Source organism: Delphinapterus leucas, chromosome 4, assembly GCF_059928025.1.
Source record: "Delphinapterus leucas isolate spDelLeu-1000000601 "Yukka" chromosome 4, BTC_Dleu_Yukka2, whole genome shotgun sequence".
NCBI lineage: Eukaryota > Metazoa > Chordata > Mammalia > Artiodactyla > Monodontidae > Delphinapterus > Delphinapterus leucas.
The window spans coordinates 13,649,868-13,667,272 of record NC_143132.1 but is presented as its reverse complement, the minus strand read 5'-3'; the positions used below and the strand labels follow the sequence as shown (position 1 = coordinate 13,667,272).

At 42.3% G+C, this 17,405-nt stretch overlaps 1 protein-coding gene across 19 annotated transcripts in view; it reads right to left on the bottom strand.

Moving 5' to 3' along the window:
* Positions 1-17,405, bottom strand: part of TIAM1 (TIAM Rac1 associated GEF 1) — a 146,363-nt gene that overhangs the window by 105,869 nt on the left and 23,089 nt on the right. For all 19 annotated transcript variants that reach the window (XM_089910318.1, XM_089910310.1, XM_089910325.1 and 16 more), the window contains 2 exons: positions 13,706-14,153; positions 7,683-7,855 (listed from right to left, as the gene is read on the bottom strand). In XM_089910318.1, the coding sequence (XP_089766444.1) occupies positions 7,683-7,855; positions 13,706-14,153 (621 nt within the window). The remainder of the gene's footprint in view (positions 1-7,682; positions 7,856-13,705; positions 14,154-17,405) is intronic.

Here is a 17,405-nt window from a genome sequence, read left to right as displayed (position 1 = left end):
AGAATCCTGGTCAGTAACAGTATAAGCATATGGATGAGAAATGAGGGTAAATGCAAGAAAAAGCAAACAAACAAAACAAAACAACAAAAAAAACAACCAGTTAAAATAGTGGAGTACAGTTGATTAAGGGAGCAATGATTGGAAGAGAGGGTAAGGGAGTATGGGAAGAGAATTTCACTTTAATTCTTTTCAGGTTAATTGAATTATTTAAAACTATGTGTTCAAAACAGAAACAGACTCACAGACATAGAAAACAAACTCATGGTTATCAAAGGGGAAAGGCAGCAGGGGGCAGGGGGATAAATTAGGAGTTTGGGATTAGCAGATACGAACTATTACATATAAATTAGATAAACAACCAGGTTCTACTATGTAGCACAGGGAACTACATTCGACATCTTGTAATGAACTATAATGGAAAAGGATCTGAAAAAGAATATGTATATATAACTGAATCACTTTGCCGTACACCTGAAACAAATACAACATTGTAAATCAACTAAACTTTAATTACATACATAAATAAATAAATGAAGCTATCTGTTCATATTGACTTAAATACAAATTTAAAATATTGTAAAAAGGAAGAGGAATACTGTTAGTAACATTACTTGGATGATACATAACAGAATACAAATTGTATGCTAAAATCTAACTCAGCCACAATTATATCTCTGCACTGTACTTTTAACGTATGTGGAGAAACCTCTGAACACACTAATAGTAGGGCATGCACTGCAAACAATTACCAGCCCTGTGCATCATTTTGCACTTCAACATCCATACTCTCCCATAATACTCTCCTTAGAGCAGGTCCAATGGCACCTCATCCTTTGAAAAGGCCCCCTCTGGTACTGGGAATGGGCAGGGTCCAGGAGGGACCCCATTCACTTTCTCCCCTTCAGGGAGCTCTCTGATCCTCTATCCCAAATGGGGCATTAATAGGATGCCCTAAGGAGCTCTTGAACTTGAGTCTATGGCTCGTGGGTCATATCTGCTATTTCTTTCACCAGATCGTATGAGATTGAGCCACCAGAATGGTGCTGACAAGATGATCTGGGTTGAGTCCAATTCTTTACAGAGATTAAAAAATTTGGCCTGGAGTTCCACACATGCCATTGGTGACCCTTCTGCACAACTAATTTATGCCAAAACCAAAGGTAAATATTTCTGAAGTGGCTGGCGAGAGGCAGGGAAACGATCTACAGTGATGAGAAAACAGGACTTAGCTAGAGACCAAGTCAACACTTAACAATGAGAATACAGACCAAACATTGAATCTGTCATATCTGTAGATAACTCTAAGTTAGGAGAGATATAAACATCAGGGAAGATCAAATTAAGATCCTAGATGATTTCATTAGATGGACGAAAACCGCAAAGATAAAATTTCAAAGAGGTAAATCTAAGTTCTGCATTTGGACTTTTCAAAAAATCTATTAAAATAAGATGGAGAAGACCTTGATGCTGAGGATTGGATAGACCACAAGCTGGGTATGAGTCATCCGTTTGTTGTGGTTTCTAGTAAATTAAGGAATTGACACCAGCATCGTGGACGAAATGAGAGGAACAGGAACTGAAATGTAGGCAGTACAGGGCAGAACCTGACAGGGTGTCAGGTTCTGGAACACGATTACAAGAGAGAGGAACTGAATCATAGGGAGACTGGCTCGGAAACCTCAAGCAGGGAGACCTAAACAGGAGACATGGTGGAGGGAAATGAGAGCTGTTTTCAAGTATTTAGAAGGTTATGAGAAAGAATAAGCAGGAAAGGCTTACTTTAAATTCTGGGGGAGAATATGGAAGCAAAGGGAAATGGCAAAAGTCACCGGAAAGAACGTATTATCTCAACATGGTGAAGAACTTTCTAGAACTTGGAGCCAACAAACAAAATAGATGGTTAAAGAGCTGAGAGCTTCCCAGGGATGGACAGCTGTCCAGCTGTCCAGGCTGACCAGCTGCGGGGGCCTTGCAGAGATGGTGCCTACCTTACGAGGGAGGCTGGATGTTAATCTACTCAGGTCCAAGATACTAAATCCCTTCTAAAGTCTTTTCTACCAAGGCTACTTGATGCTCCTTGTGAAAGCGGATTTCCAGATTTTTTCTTAATCTGGCTGCCCTTGTCCAGGGCATATGCCAATGACCTTCATTGAGTCTGACACACAGAACTAGATGTGGCACTTGAAGATAATTCCCCAGAGCATGATAAAACTCAAAGCCTTAGACTTTTCACAGAGAAGCCACACTCAACTTCTGTAAAGATACTTGGGGAACTAGTCTCTTTTTCTTATAATTAAAATGCTAACTATAACATTTATTGAGCATTTGCTATCAGATACCTGACTTGCATTATCACATCCAATCCCCAACTCAACATAAAGATACAAATACTATTCTTCTTTTAAAAGGGTCTTTTTAAAATATGCATGCTATAAAAATTAGGAGTTTGGGATCAGCAAAATATATATATATATATATATATATATATATATATATGCATGCTGTAGCCTCATACAAGTGACATTCCTAATGATAAGAAACATTCTATGGAAAGGCAATGACCCCTTAGAGATAATATTTTCTACACTTCTTTAGATATATAATTGCATATGATTTTCTACCCAATCAGGCATCATTCTTACTCTGCCTGCTAACTATGTTCCCAAGGCATTTAATATAGGAATTTAAAACTAATATTAGGATACGTTACCATAAAAGTCACTGAGCTTTTTGGAATTGTATGTAACATCCTCCCTTAATGGATGAAGAGAGGGCCGAGAGGAAACGGTACTTTGTAGGTGATGGGTGCTATTTCTGGCTTCCAGTTGGAGGGAAGAACGCTAATTAAAATAGTTTAAATGCAGGAGCTATAGCCTCCCTTTGCAGACAGGGTAGCGCTTCCTCTATATAAGCTGCTCTAACATTCATGCCCATTCCCACCCCCATCCGGCACACAAAACCCCTTTTCTACTTCTGCTGGTGACATGAATCTCCTTTCCATGCGCGAATCTGAATAACAGCATCAGATCAGAAGCATACGAGCTCTGGAAACTGTGTGCACTGAACTGCGCCCTGGGGCTGGAATAACCTACAAATTATTTCCATAATCGTGCTTGATCTCCCTCGCTTTAGCCTCACCCCCTACACACACAGGTCCCTTTCAAATTCAGCCCCTCCAGAGTCATGTGGATTACAATAAGTAGAAGGTAGAAAATGCCCTCATGGATCCCAAAGAGCAGTAATTTCCTCTGAAAAGGTTCATTTTGTGCTCTATCCCACGTAAGTAGCATAAAAATTTCACCGAAACAAGAGGACACAGAGGTTTTCATGAATAAGGTCCTATGTTGCCACAGAAGAATTTTATTCAATGTGGCCTAATGGGTATTCAGATTCTATTAGCAATTTTATGGCCAGGAAAGTCCTTTCAAAAGGAATTCACATCATGGGTGTCCAGGTAAAAAAGAGAGTATCCTGAAATCAATGAGATTATCATCTAACCTGTATAATGAGGCAAGAATGGCCAAAATCAAGTTACAGTTTTGAAATATTCCCAATGAGTGGCTTAATTCTAAGAATGAGAAAAAGTCACTTTTTACTGTAATCACTGATTCTTGCCCATGTTCTTCTTAGGGTAAGTAGTAACAGTATTGGGATAAATAATATACTTAGACAAGAAGGGGCTTCAGCAAAAGAGAGGCTTGGTTTGAATCCAGCCCCAACACTCAGTAACTGTGACTTGACATCCAATCATTAGCCTTTGTAAGCCTTAGCTTCACAGAAGGGGCTACACAATCCACATCAATTAGTCAAAATATGGATACACAATCTAACTCACTGACTTCCAGAAGAATTAAGTGGATTCACATTGTAAAACACTTTCAAGGCAGTGGCATCCAATAAGGGCGCAGTAAAAGATAACTGCTGATATCATAATAACGTTATTATTGTTAGAGTAGTTAGGCATTTCCTCATTTGCAAGATATCCCATTAATTAATAAAAAGGTATGCTAGATTTGGAAACACGATGGTTTATAAGTTATATAGAGGAATATTTTCAGGAGACAGAGCATGTAGATTTTTTTAATAGGATACACAAAGCGCTACCCATTAGGGAAGACTTGAGAAATGAGACTGCATTAAAATCTAAAAGTTTTGGTATAACAAAGAATAACTTTAAGAGAGTAGAAGGCTAGCTACCTCATGGAAAAGGATATCTGCAATGCATATAATCAACAAAGAGATGATCTACAAAATATGTAAAAAACTGCTATGAATCATCAAGAGAAGAAAGACGACTAAATGGAAAAAGAGGCAGGAGACTGAAAGAAAAACTTCACAGAAGATGATATTGAAATAGTCATTAAACCCATAAAAACATGCTCAACTTCACACTAATAGTTTTTAAAAAAAAGATCTGACAATAACACGTGTGGACAAGGATGAGGAAGAACTGGAATTCTCCTAGGCTGCTGATGGGAACATAAATTATTTCAATAATTTTGGAAACTGACAGTATCTAGCAGACTTGAATGTGTGCATATATCCCATGACCCAGCAATGCCAGTCCTAGGTATGTACCAAAAGAAATGTGGACAGATGTATCCTGAACATAGATAGAAGAATGAATACTCATAGTAATACAGCTCAGGATCCCTACAAACTGGGGTCAACTCAAATGTACATACTGAAAGGTCGTCATACATCCCAGTTAGCCTAGGACTATTGAAACTTATGCCTATTATCCTGGCGTAATTGTTAATAGTGCTGCTATAGCTCTTAAAATTGTCTAGTCTCTAAAGTGTCCTCATGAGTCCATCAGAAGCAATGGGAGAATAAGAACCTCAAAAAGATGATCCTCCATAAAAGCAATAACAACAGTGGCAAAAATTGTCAAGATGGACTTTTTCAGAACTCTGGAAATTAAGTCTTGTGACTTGAGGTGCATTTATTGAAAAAAAAAGGCTGATCTCAGTAACAATATTAAGTATAAGGGCATCTTAATGCACTATTCTCATCATCATCTCTCTATCTCCACATTCATGTTGAAAACCAGCAGTCAAACAGCCACTGAAGGGGCTTCCCTGGTGGCGCAGTGGTTGAGAGGCCGCCTGCCGATGCAGGGGACGCGGGTTCGTGCCCCGGTCCGGGAAGATCCCACATGCCGCGGAGCGGCTGGGCCCGTGAGCCATGGCCGCTGAGCCTGCGCGTCCGGAGCCTGTGCTCCGCAACGGGAGAGGCCACAACGGTGAGAGGCCCGCGTACGGCAAAAAAAAAAAAAAAAAAAAGCAGCCACTGAAGGGGGCAGAATGCGTTTGGAGCTCCCCCAAAACACCATTCTCAGAAAAGTCATTATCTGACCTGTTTAATACTGCATAAGAAATCCCCATTCACAGGGCTTGTAGCTATTGGACTTGACTCAGAACTCATTCATGTACACAACCCTTTACTCCAGGCCTGTTTGTAAAAAGCAATCAGCGACAACTGTTTAATATCACAGTTGCCTGAGGTTGTGGTAACAGCTGGGGCAAAAAAGAGTTGACTGAGAAACTTTAGGAAAAGCTGGGGAGTAAGATATCCATAGTCCTCAGAATTTAGAAGATCACATACATGCACAGAACTGTACACATGCTCAGAAAACCCTGAGAAGGCCCTGTGCTCACCCCTCAGGCTGATCTTGAGGCTCTGTGCAAGCAGAGGTGAAGACTATGGCAGAGCTGTAAACTAACTGCCTAAGTGTTAAAGAGGTACATACAGAGGTCCTTGGGAAAGAGTGAGAGATTTATTACTTCTGGGCACTTAAGGTAATCTCTCCAATCATTAGAGAATATCAGTAGTGAAATAAAAATTATTCTCTTTTAAAAAGAACCAAATACAAATTCTAAAGTTAAAATGTAGAATAAATGAAGTGAAAAATTCAACAGAGGGGCTCAAGAGCAGATTTGAACTGCCAAAAAAAAAGAATCAGTGAACTTGAAGTAGGTCAACTGAGACTATCCAGTCTAAGAAACAAAACAAAAACAGAATACAGAAAGATGAACAGAGTCTCAGAGATCTATGAGACACAATCAAGCATACTAACTTAAACATAATAGGTGTCCCAGAAGGAGAAGAGAGAAGAGACATGAGCAGGAAGATTATTTGAAAAAATAACAGCTGAAAACTTTCCAAATGTGATTCAAACACGTATATACATCAGTACATCCAAGAAACTCAATGAATTCCAGGTATAATAAACTGAAAGAAATCAATATTTAAACATATCATAATCAAACTGTTTAAAGACAAATATAAAATCCCCAAAGTAGCAAGAACAAAGCAACTTATCTATAAAAGGGATCCTCTTAAGATTAACAGGTGATTTCTCATTAGAATCTATGAGGGCCAGATGGCAATACAGTGACATTTTCAAAGCACTGAAATAAGACTGTCAATCAAGAATTCTATATCCAGCAAAACTATCTTCAAAAATGAAGGAGAAATGAAGACATTCCCAGATGAACAAAAGTGTTCTGGCTTAGATAATATAATACATGTTCACTCTATTCAACCAGTAAGCTGAATGGATTCATGTAAGGTTGTAGGGTGCTAGAACCTTCTGTTTCTTGGCCTGGGTGGTGGTTACTTTGTGACACTTCATTGAGCAATAAATTTATGTTTGTGCACTCTTCCTTATGTGTGTTTTACATCATAGATTAAAAGAGAAAAAATACATGCTTTTTGATTGTTCACAAACAAAGTTACTACTTTATATTTCTTACTTTAATTGCCCAAATGGAAATAACTATAGGAGACAAACCCAGAAACATGGTGAGATAACCTATTACTCTCTGTCATGCCTTTATTGCAACTCTCTCTGTGGCATGGAATATCCTCACTGTCAATTTCACTCAGTTCATCCCTACTCTTCCTTTACCATTCACTGTCAAGGTTTACCACAAAAGATCAATTCATTCCAATGTGTCTCCCATATTATATGTGAACACTTTTAAGTGTAGAAACCATATCAAAATATCTTCTTGGTATTCTCAATATCACTGTGCATAGCACATAGGAAGCATGGAATAAAGGCTTGAGGAATTCCTGTATTATGGGAATAAATGAAGAAAGCCTAACTAACACCACAAAAAGTGTATCACAACTGACCAAACTCAAAGGATTCCTTATAGGAGCAAATGTTAACCCTGAAGTGATAAGCAGGTTGGTATTTTTTAATACAATTAACCATCAAACTTCAAGAACTTTCATTCCGAAGTTCTGAAAAGATGAGGAAGAGAAACTGGTTGGGTATAGCTAGTCATTTCTGGGATGTCATGATTTTACTTTATGAGTAATATTAGAAGAGAACATATTATGATGAAAAATTTTGACAGTGCAAATCATGTCTAAATGAAGGAATTCATGATCCTTTCTCTAAAGTGCTACACAAATGATATCGAGACTACAGTGAAAAATCCTTCAACCCACACCCCTCCTCGGGCTTCACTGTGGAGGCCTCTGGGTGAGTTCAATCATTCCTGGAACTCAGTATAGACATTTATTTTGTCATTCATCGTTTTTGTTCCTATAATGTGCAAAAGATAGAACCCACCACTCAAAGGAAAACAGGGTGAGGTACACGGGCAGGAGATGGAGGTATCTGGTAAGAGATTTGAAATGCTCTGCAAAGGAGGAGCCCAACAAACCTGAAAAAGGAAGGCATCACCCAGGGAATTGCTGAGGCAGAAGACGAAGTCCTTCTTGGGGTGCTCAGGCACGGCCTGCACGATGCTGTTCTCCACCCAGACGGCATGCTTGGGGATGCTATTGTGGTCTATTCCAGACCTACCATCGCTCTCGTAGAAAAAGAGTGTGCACCCTGAGGAAACAGAATGGGGGTCCGTGTGAGTATTTGGTGCTCATGCAACAAAAAAGTCTGTAGTGGAAACTGTTGCTTGTGCCCTGTTACCAGGAAAGGGCTGGAAATGAGTGTGAAACCTAGGAAGTGAAGAGAATGGGGCCATGCTTGTACTAAGTCTTGGATGGGCTTGGACAGAGACTTTTTTTTTTTAATTGAAGTATAGTTGATTTACAATGTTAAGACTCTTAAATCACAGTTTCATCATTCATGCCCTCAAGTTCTTTAAGATCTTACTTCCTGTTTTAGAATGTGACAGATATCCTCACAGGCATACGGGGGTCTGATGGCTCCTCTGGCCAGTGGTGGCTGTAAATTCAGCTTCTCAGGCCTGAACAGCAAGCACCGCTGAGTGAGGACCGGCACCAGTTCTGTCCCACTGGGGTCCCTCCCAATATGTCTCACAGGATATGCAACCAGAGAACACAATTTATTGGGTTTTTTGACTATGCCCTTGGAGAAAACAAAATATAACACTGGCTTTAGGTGCTTTCAGGATAAGGAACGAAATGACAGACTTTTAGTCTCAGATCTTTTCTATAAAATGTTTTTCTAGAGATAAGCTATGTCCTTGCTCCTCCTGGAAGAGGAAACACATGGCACACATATGAAGGCCTGGGGGAGGCCAGAGGCCTGGTCCACACTTAATTATACTGTGAAAATAAATGAGACAGGAGCAATAGAAACCTTTCCTACATTTGTGGCAAGGTGGGTTCAATAGATACCCTCCGTCATGGCCTACATGTGAGGCGCACTTTATTAGTAATTACTCACTGAGCACTTGCTCTCAAGTCATCATTTCAGGGGAAACCTGGGCCCAGTTTTCTGACTCTTTAACTTCAACATAAGCCACTTGGTCCGTCTTCAACATCTTCCTTACCACAAGCAAGGGCCACCGTTTATGTGAATCACAAAGACTTCCAAGTACAATCTACTCGCCTGCAGTATGAACTTCTGTAAAGCAAATTTGTAACTGACAACGTAGAATGATGGGGATCAATGGAAAAGTCACATGAGTGCAAAGGCGATTTTTCCCAGCCCGTAAGATTTCACAGGAGCATGTAACAGCTGCTGGATGCAATGTCCCCCAGCACAGACGCACGCAGCACGCAGGCACGCGAGGCCCACTCGTTTCACAGTGTTTGCCTTGGTACAGCCTGACCGTGAGCTCTGCCTAAAACTCTATTGCATGGTGTTCCTGAATTTCATGGTTTTATAACTATTGTCTTTGTCTCCATAATTCAGGAGTTTCAATTCTTCCTCTAATCCATTCAAGTTATATTCACATTTTTTTCTTAAGGTTGTACGTTTTCTGTGATATTTCTTGTTGGAAATTAGGAATGTTATGAGAGTAATTTTAGTAGGGTTTTGTTTTCTATTTCTTTAAGTTTTGTAGTAATAAGTTGCTTACATATAATTTAATTATATACTTATGGAGTGTTCTGCCCCAACCCTGTTTTTCTTATAATTCCTGTTATTTTGAAGATCTCAAGTTTTTACAGGAACATAGAGGTCATGTTCGGAATCATCTATACCTCTTCTTTCCATCTCTTAAGCTAACATAGATTCAGAGACACAAAAAGAAAAGAAATGGAAAGGGGAGGCCCTTTTCCACCAAATCCGAGGTTCCTGAGGTAGGGCAATCTTGCTGAATGAGGGACATTTGGTGAAGTCGGGAGACATTTTTGGCTGTCACAACCTGGGGGTGGGGAACAGAAGGAGGTGAGTAGCGGACAGGGATATTGCTAAACATCCTACAATGCCCAGGACAGGCCTCATGACAAAGAATTATCCAGAAAATGTCAATAGGCCTTCTGTTGAGAAACCCTGCTCTAAATAATCCTTAGGACTAATATTACGCTAATGATGAACAAATCCGTAACAGAAAAAGAGCAACACAGCTTTACCATAGTTTGAGAACAGAGACTGAAGCCTATAGATAATGGATACGGGGCATCCACACATCACATTGAACATCTTATGTCTTCCCAAATTGATGTTTTCATAATTTTTCAAAGTTGGTTTACAATCGCCCGTGACAGTGGGTGGTTAAAAATCAGCTTGTACTCAATTATCTACATGTTCCTTTTTTTTTTTTTTTTTTTTGCTGTACGCGGGGCTCTCACTGTTGTGGCCTCTCCCGTTGCGGAGCACAGGCTCCAGACATGCAGGCTCAGCGGCCATGGCTCACGGGCCCAGCTGCTCCGCGCCACGTGGGATCCTCCCGGACCGGGGCACAAACCCGCATCCCCCGCATCGGCAGGCGGACTTCCAACCACTGTGCCACCAGGGAAGCCCTACATGTTCCAATCTTAAGATTAATGAGAAGCAGCAAATCTGGGAACCACGTGGTCCCTGGTAACAGGACCATTTACCTTCATCTTCACTTGAACATAATCTGTATGCTTTTCAGTTGTGGATGGAGACACTCCAGAGATTAATTCTAAATAAAACCTTTTTTCGTAAAATTAATTATTCTGTCAAAAGTGAAAGAATCTTAGGAGAATTTTCTAGCCTACGGTTCCCAGGTACTCTGCTTTTTATTTCTCCATATCCAAGCCCAAGTCAGCAGCAAGCCCTGCCTTTGAGTGGCAAGGACAAGCCCCAAGTTTGTCAATATATAATGGGACCTGTCAGGAGTAAGAAGCAAAGGACTCGGCAGCTCTGTGCTCTGGGCCTGGATCCTGACAGATTGTGTCACTCAGATCTGGGTCACCAAGAAAGTGAAGCCTCCCTTCTCTAATGGGTGTGTGGGCTGAGCACCCACACCTTGCCTTCCTTGATCATTTATTCTCTAAAGGAACAGCAGAAACAAAACAGCCCCCGCTTCCACGTCCCAAGTAAAAAATCACCTAATTATTTTTATTCTACGCCACTAACGGTGTTATTCTCATATTTAGTGTAAGAATCACCTGGGAAGCCTGTTTAAACCACAAATTCCGGGCCTGTCATGGGCTGAATTATATCCCCCCAAGTTCCTATGCCGAAGTCCTAACCCAGGGCCTCCGAATATGGCTGTATTTGGAGATAAGGTCTTTACAGAGGTAATTAAAATTAAACGAGGTCATAAGGGCGGGCCCTAATCCAATATGACTGCCGTCCTTATAAGAAGAGGGGATTTGGACATAGACAGGTACAGAGGGAGGACATGAAGATACTAGAAGAAGACGGCCATTTGCAAGCCCAGGGGCGAGGCCTCAGAAAACACCAAACCTGATGACACCTTGATCTGAGACTTCTAGGCTCCAGGACTGTGAGAAAATAAAGTTCTTTTGTTTAAGCCACCCAGTCTGTGGTACTTTGTTATAGCAGCTCTAGTACAGGGACTAATACAGGGCCCCACCTCCAAACTGTGAGATCGGGCAGGTATGGATATAACCCAGGAAGCATCTCAGGTGACCGTGACTGCAGGTGGTCTTCTAATCATGTTGTTAACAACTCAGCATTAGTTAACAAAATGAACAATAAGATGGGCTGCTAAAGGGAACAGAGGTTGCAGTGTCCAGTGGTGTGGACATTTAGGGGAGGAGCAGAGAGCAGGGCCCCTCAGACATGACCCTGTAGTGCCTCTAAATTAAGCCAAGGCAGGTCCCGTGTGAAAAAAAACAGTAGCAGTTCTCCAAAATGCTCCCACAGAACGAACATCTGTGTTTCACAAGCAGAACCATGACATCAAATACACTTTTCCCAATTCACGATGGAAAACTAAAAGCAAAGTGTGCTGTGCGTATGTGTAAACGGACAGAATTTGCTCAAATTCAATATTCTTATTTCACATGTGTGTTCAAAATTTCATATACACTTTATATAGACTATATTATGGTATTTGATTTAGTATAGAAAATAAAATTTAGAGTTTAATATCAGTAATTCCTGTGATTTTTCCACAGAAGATACTACGGCTGCCAGAACTCCACATCTATTCAAACTTTGAAACCACTAAGGTAGACTTTCCGAATGAGAAAAGGACATGAGAAAGAACCTAACTCTTCCTGAGACATCCTTGGAAGTGGAGCAACAAGATGAAATAACCCAGCAAGTCTTAAAAGCTAGACATGAAGAGAAAGACAGCAGCCCACCCTAAACATGCAGCAACATTAGACACACAGGCCCTTGGCAGTAGGGGAAGCTACCCTGCACTGGCTGTCAAGAGGAAAGACTCCTCTATGGGACAGTTGGTTGTTCCCTAAAACACACAACCCCCTTTCTTCTGCAGTAATAGAAACCCCAGTGCTCAGCTGGGCCCATCCCTGCCTCCCTTGCAGCTAGGCTGGACTCATTTCTGGCCAATGCGATGGAAGCAGAAGAGATGCAGGCAATTTCCAGGTTGTACCCTCAGTGCAGAGGGATACCCCCTCCACTTCCCCCATTTTTCCGCTGGAACCTGGACCCGCTGGTGAGCTATCCTAAACATTCAGACTAACACAATGCTCTAGGGACAGTTAAGCAACGACAAAAGGAATTCTGGCTTCTGGATGACTTAACAGCAAAGAGTCAGCCCATCACTCTTAGACGCTCCACCTCTGCTAGGTGGAAGGGAAATAAAGTTCTGTCTTGCTTGAGGCACTGTCATTGTGGGTCTCAGTGACATGCAGCAAGAACTACAGTCTAATTAACATTCTCCCTTTCTGTTTCACCAGGTACTGAAGCAACAGCTGGCAGCATTAGCAATGGGGCCCACCCAAACCCTGCATGTCCCCGGGGGATTTACACCACTGCACAGAGCTCTAGGCTGTTCCATGCCTCTAGGATTGGTTGTTCTACACCAGCCACAGTTGGTGAAATCCAGTATCAGATGGAGTCATGGGTGCACCACACCAGCTGAGCCCAGGCTTCTTCCTCCTGGGCCCATCCTTCATGCTTATTAACCTGTCTAACCTATCCTGCCATGTACTAACCCTGCTTCAAATCCATCTTGTGTCAAAGATTCTAAGCGGTCTTGAGAAGTGTTTTTCTTTTTAAGACACAGAGCTCATAAATGTGTTACAATTTCTACACTACCAAGATATATGCAGATGTGCAAAAATACATATACATACTTCTAAAGTGTGTGTAAAGCAATAATGAATAGCAAGACATAAATGTATTATGCTTACTAATGAAAAGAAAGATGGTATACAGATATACCATTGTATATAGATATATATACATGTATATAGATATATATCTATATATATACACACACACTCAAATATTCAAAGTCTGACCATAAAACAGTGACTTTTTCACAAACATAGATGGCTCAGACATTCCATTAAGCACTGGGTTGAGCCCTATGAAATTAGCAATATTCCATCATTTTTTACCCCCAAATGACAATTTCATAAGATTCAAACCAGTGACTTCTCCCTCCGAAACAGTCACTTCGGGAGGCACACGTTTTGGAATGATTCCAAAAAAATATTCTTTTAGAACTCAAGCCTTTCAAACTGTCAGGAGAACCAGCTGTATATATGAGAAAACTAGACAAGAGGCTCCAATAGCTTAACTGTGAAACAGTAAAGAAAATAAAACATTGGTGGAGAAGGAAAATGGGGAGTGACTAATCAAGGGACAAAGTTTCAGCTAGATACGATGATTACGTTCTAGGTGTGCTGTATGACTGCGTGCCTTAGTCAACAATACCGTAACGTACACCCAAAAATATGCTAAGAAGGTAGATCTCACGTTAAGTATTCTTACCACCACAAAATAAGTTTTGAAATTAGCATGAAGTAGAAGTTCCATGTAATTGAAAAACATCATTTGCACAGGTGCACCACGGAGCACAGGATGTACCCAGCACTGCAGGAAGGATGCTCCCTCTCTCACCTTTCAAGGACACCCAGTAGTGCTTCCACTTCCTCCGGGTGGCCGACTCCACCTTCTTGTTCTTCTTGTGCACCAGGAAGTTCTTGACTGCCAGGGCTCCGGCCTTACGCACGGTGCCCTGCGCGGCTGTGAGCAGGATATCGGACTGGCCCGGGGAGCTCAGGGTACCGCTGCTCTGCTCGTCGCTGTGCGCCGAGCCGGCCTCCTCCAGGCTCTCGCTGTTGGTGGTGCTCATCTCCAGCTCCCGTCGGAAATTCTCGTACACCCCCTGGCGGGCTGCGTCCCCGGTGGAGCTGCTGCCGCTGTCGCTGCCCACAAAGGCGCGGCCGGTGGGGGGTGAGTAGCTGGAGTTGGTGGCATTGGATCGCCTGGACAGGAGGTCCGTGTCGGTGGTGGCCCCTTCGATCCCACTGTCGGCAAACTCGCTACCCTCGCCCGCATTAACATCCTTGGGAGCCGAAAGGGAGAAAAAAGAAGACATGCATCATGCAGAGAAGTAACCCAGGGGCATCTGTCGGTCCAGCCAGGGGCTGTGTAGCTGCAGGCAACCCACAGGGCATCGCTGCTCCCAGCCTCTCCTGGACCAATTACTCCTCACCCCCCTGACCCGCACAAACCCAACCTGCCCGCAGAGCAGCTCAGGAAAACCATGAAGCTGCCCCGGTATGAATGCCAACAATTTGGAATGTTCAAGAAACATTTTTCAAAAAGCAAGCAAGATTTCAGAAAACTTATCAATTATCTGACTTTTAGGTAATTGGCAAATCAGCTACTGAGATGCTCCCACTGCCCTGCTGAGTGAGCTCTGCACCCTCACCCTCGTCAGCCTGCCTGGAGTTCTAGGATATTCTTCTGACTGATGAGTTATTCCAGAGGGAGGGGGTTCCAAGGGATAATGAAGTCTTTACTGATAACTTTTTTTTTTTTTTTAACAAAGGGCCTAGTTAGGGGTCTATTCTATAATCTGGTGACTAAAAAGAAAACTAGTGTGCTACCTCATCCACTCACCCAGCAAGGACCCACAGCCCAGGAGCAGGGAAGAGTCCTCAGGCTCCAATCAGCTTTGCTTCTTGAAAACAAGCAGCTTCTCACTTCTCACATTGAGCTAAAAAAGTCTGTGGGGCTCACAGCTCCAATGCAGGCTCTCCAATTACCTTGCCCTTTCAAAGCTGGGATGCTAGGAGCCCGAAGCAAGCTACTCACCGCCCCTGGGCCAAGGGACAGCTTGGGGCACTGCCAGGATGTGGCGGGTATCAATTCCCAGTTTAAAAACATTTGGAACTTCCAAAGCACTGCGCCTGCTTGCGTGTTGAACATTTCCGGGACAGGCAGATCTGTTCTTAAATCAGAATCTTAATTGCTCTGAAGTGCTAAAGGCATTTCCATAAACAATGATTAAATAATGGTAGTCATCAAGGGAGGATAATGACAGCAGTACTGGATAGCACAGCTCCACAGTCTCATGGATAAGAAATTAGACTGGTTTTTCTCAAAGGGAGAGAATCGGAATGTGAGTCTGACATAGGAAGAGATATCAAAGTAATATGTGGTTTGGGGGCTTAACCACTTGTTAAGCCTTTAGTCTCATAAATAGTTAATTATGGTTTGAAAATGTAAAAACTAACGGGCTATTCCGATTGCCATGTAAATCAATGCTTTGCGTTCAAATCTTTGATGAGAGGCAATGGCGGGGTAGGCAGAATGAGACAAGCCACATACTAATATCATCCTGCAGGAGGCCCAGACAGGTGCTGTGCCCATGTCTCCGCACATCTCACCTGGTCAATTCTAAGTTAGGGCCCTCAGAGTTCACTTGCATCATGAAGAGGTCCTAAGTGAGCAACTTAAAATGGGCATAGCCAGACATGAAAACAAGCAAAGGAGACATAGAAAGACAAATACTGTATGACTGACTTCTATGTGGAATGTAAAAAATGTAAAACTCACAGAACCAGAGGGTAGAATGGTGGTTGCCAGAGGCTGAGGGCCCGGAGAAATGGGGAGACATTGGTTAAGGTTACAAACTTTTAGTTATTATAACAAGTTCTGCGGATCTAATATATAGCCTGATGACTCTAGTTAATGATACCATGTTGTATCCTTGAAATTTGCCAGGAAAGTAGATCGTAAGTGTTCTCACCACAGAAGAAAGAGAGAGAGAGAGATAAAGGAAGGAAGGGAGGGAGGGAGGAAGGAGTAATTATGTGAGTGATGGACATGTTAATTAATTTGATTTTGGTAATCATTTCACACCATATACATATATTAAATCATCACATTGTACACCTTCAAAAAACACAAAAACACACAACAAGGAGTACAGTGTGCAAAGGGTAGAAATTTGACAGTGGAAAAACCTGGCAAATACCACCTCGGCCAAGAGCTCAAGGTTAACTGGGTGTGTGGTATATGGGAACCCTTTCTACTATCTTCGCAATGTTTATGTAATTCTAAAGCTGTTCTAAAATAAAAAGTTTATTTTTTTTAAAAAAAGAGGGGCTTCCTTGGTGGCACAGTGGTTGAGAATCTGCCTGCCAATGCAGGGGACACTGGTTCGAGCCCTGGTCTGGGAAGATCCCACATGCCGCGGAGCAACTGGGCCCGTGAGCCACAACTACTGAGCCTGCGCGTCTGGAGCCTGTGCTCCGCAACAAGAGAGGCCGCAACAGTGAGAGGCCCGCGCACAGCGATGAAGAGTGGCCCTCCACTTGCCGCAACTAGAGAAAGCCCTCGCACAGAAACGAAGACCCAACACAGCCAAAAATAAATAAATTAATTAATTAATTTTAAAAGAACAGTAAAAAAAAATTTGAAAAAAGAAAAGAAAAAACAAGGAGGAGGTAAGAAGGGACATAGTAGCAGGAAGTGGTTAAGCGAGTTTCTAAGGACCAACGACATTTGCGATGCAGTTTAGGTCCCTGGGATGTAGAGGGACTCAAGAGTGTCAAAGAAACCATGGATGCGGCTCAGACGCAGACCCTGTGACTATTGGTTCTGTCACTTGGCCACCTGCTGTCCTGCCTGTTACCCTCCACCAATGGTCATCAAGGACCCAGATCTAGTAGGTCAAAGTCCTCTATACAAACAGGAGAGTGCTGTTACCAACCCACATTTCTCTCTGGCAAGGACATTTACCATACATATCCCTTTTGATCTAATAAGTAAATTTGGCCATCAGTGATTATTCAAGATAACCATGGGTGGTGGGAGATGCGGAGTTTGTGTGATTCTCACCAACATCTGGATTCATTTTCACATGCCTCAGTCCTTCTCTGGAAGAAGTGACAAAACCAGCTATAAACTCGCCTCAAAAATGAAAAGAGATGAGCTGCTCCTCTGTAAGATCAGCTACACAGGTATCCTCTCTAGGTCATACGAGAAAGACTTCAGAACAAAAAGGAGAAATTAATTCCAGGCATCTTGTAATTCCCAGAGCTCTGGAACAGGAAGGAACCTTGCCAAACCATCCCCTTGGTGAATGCATGGAGATGCTGAGGCTCAGAAAGTCACAAGTCTGGCAGGTGGCAGATTGGAGATTGGAGCCCATGCCTCCAACGACCTTTTCCACTGGACAAGATGGCCCCATGGCTCAGCCGCAGGGAGCACCTGACTGGATCCTGTCTCAATAGTCAACTCCATGCCTTCCCTTCTGTTTTTCAACAGTGCCCCTTCTAGGTTTTCCCAGCACAACTGAGTGACT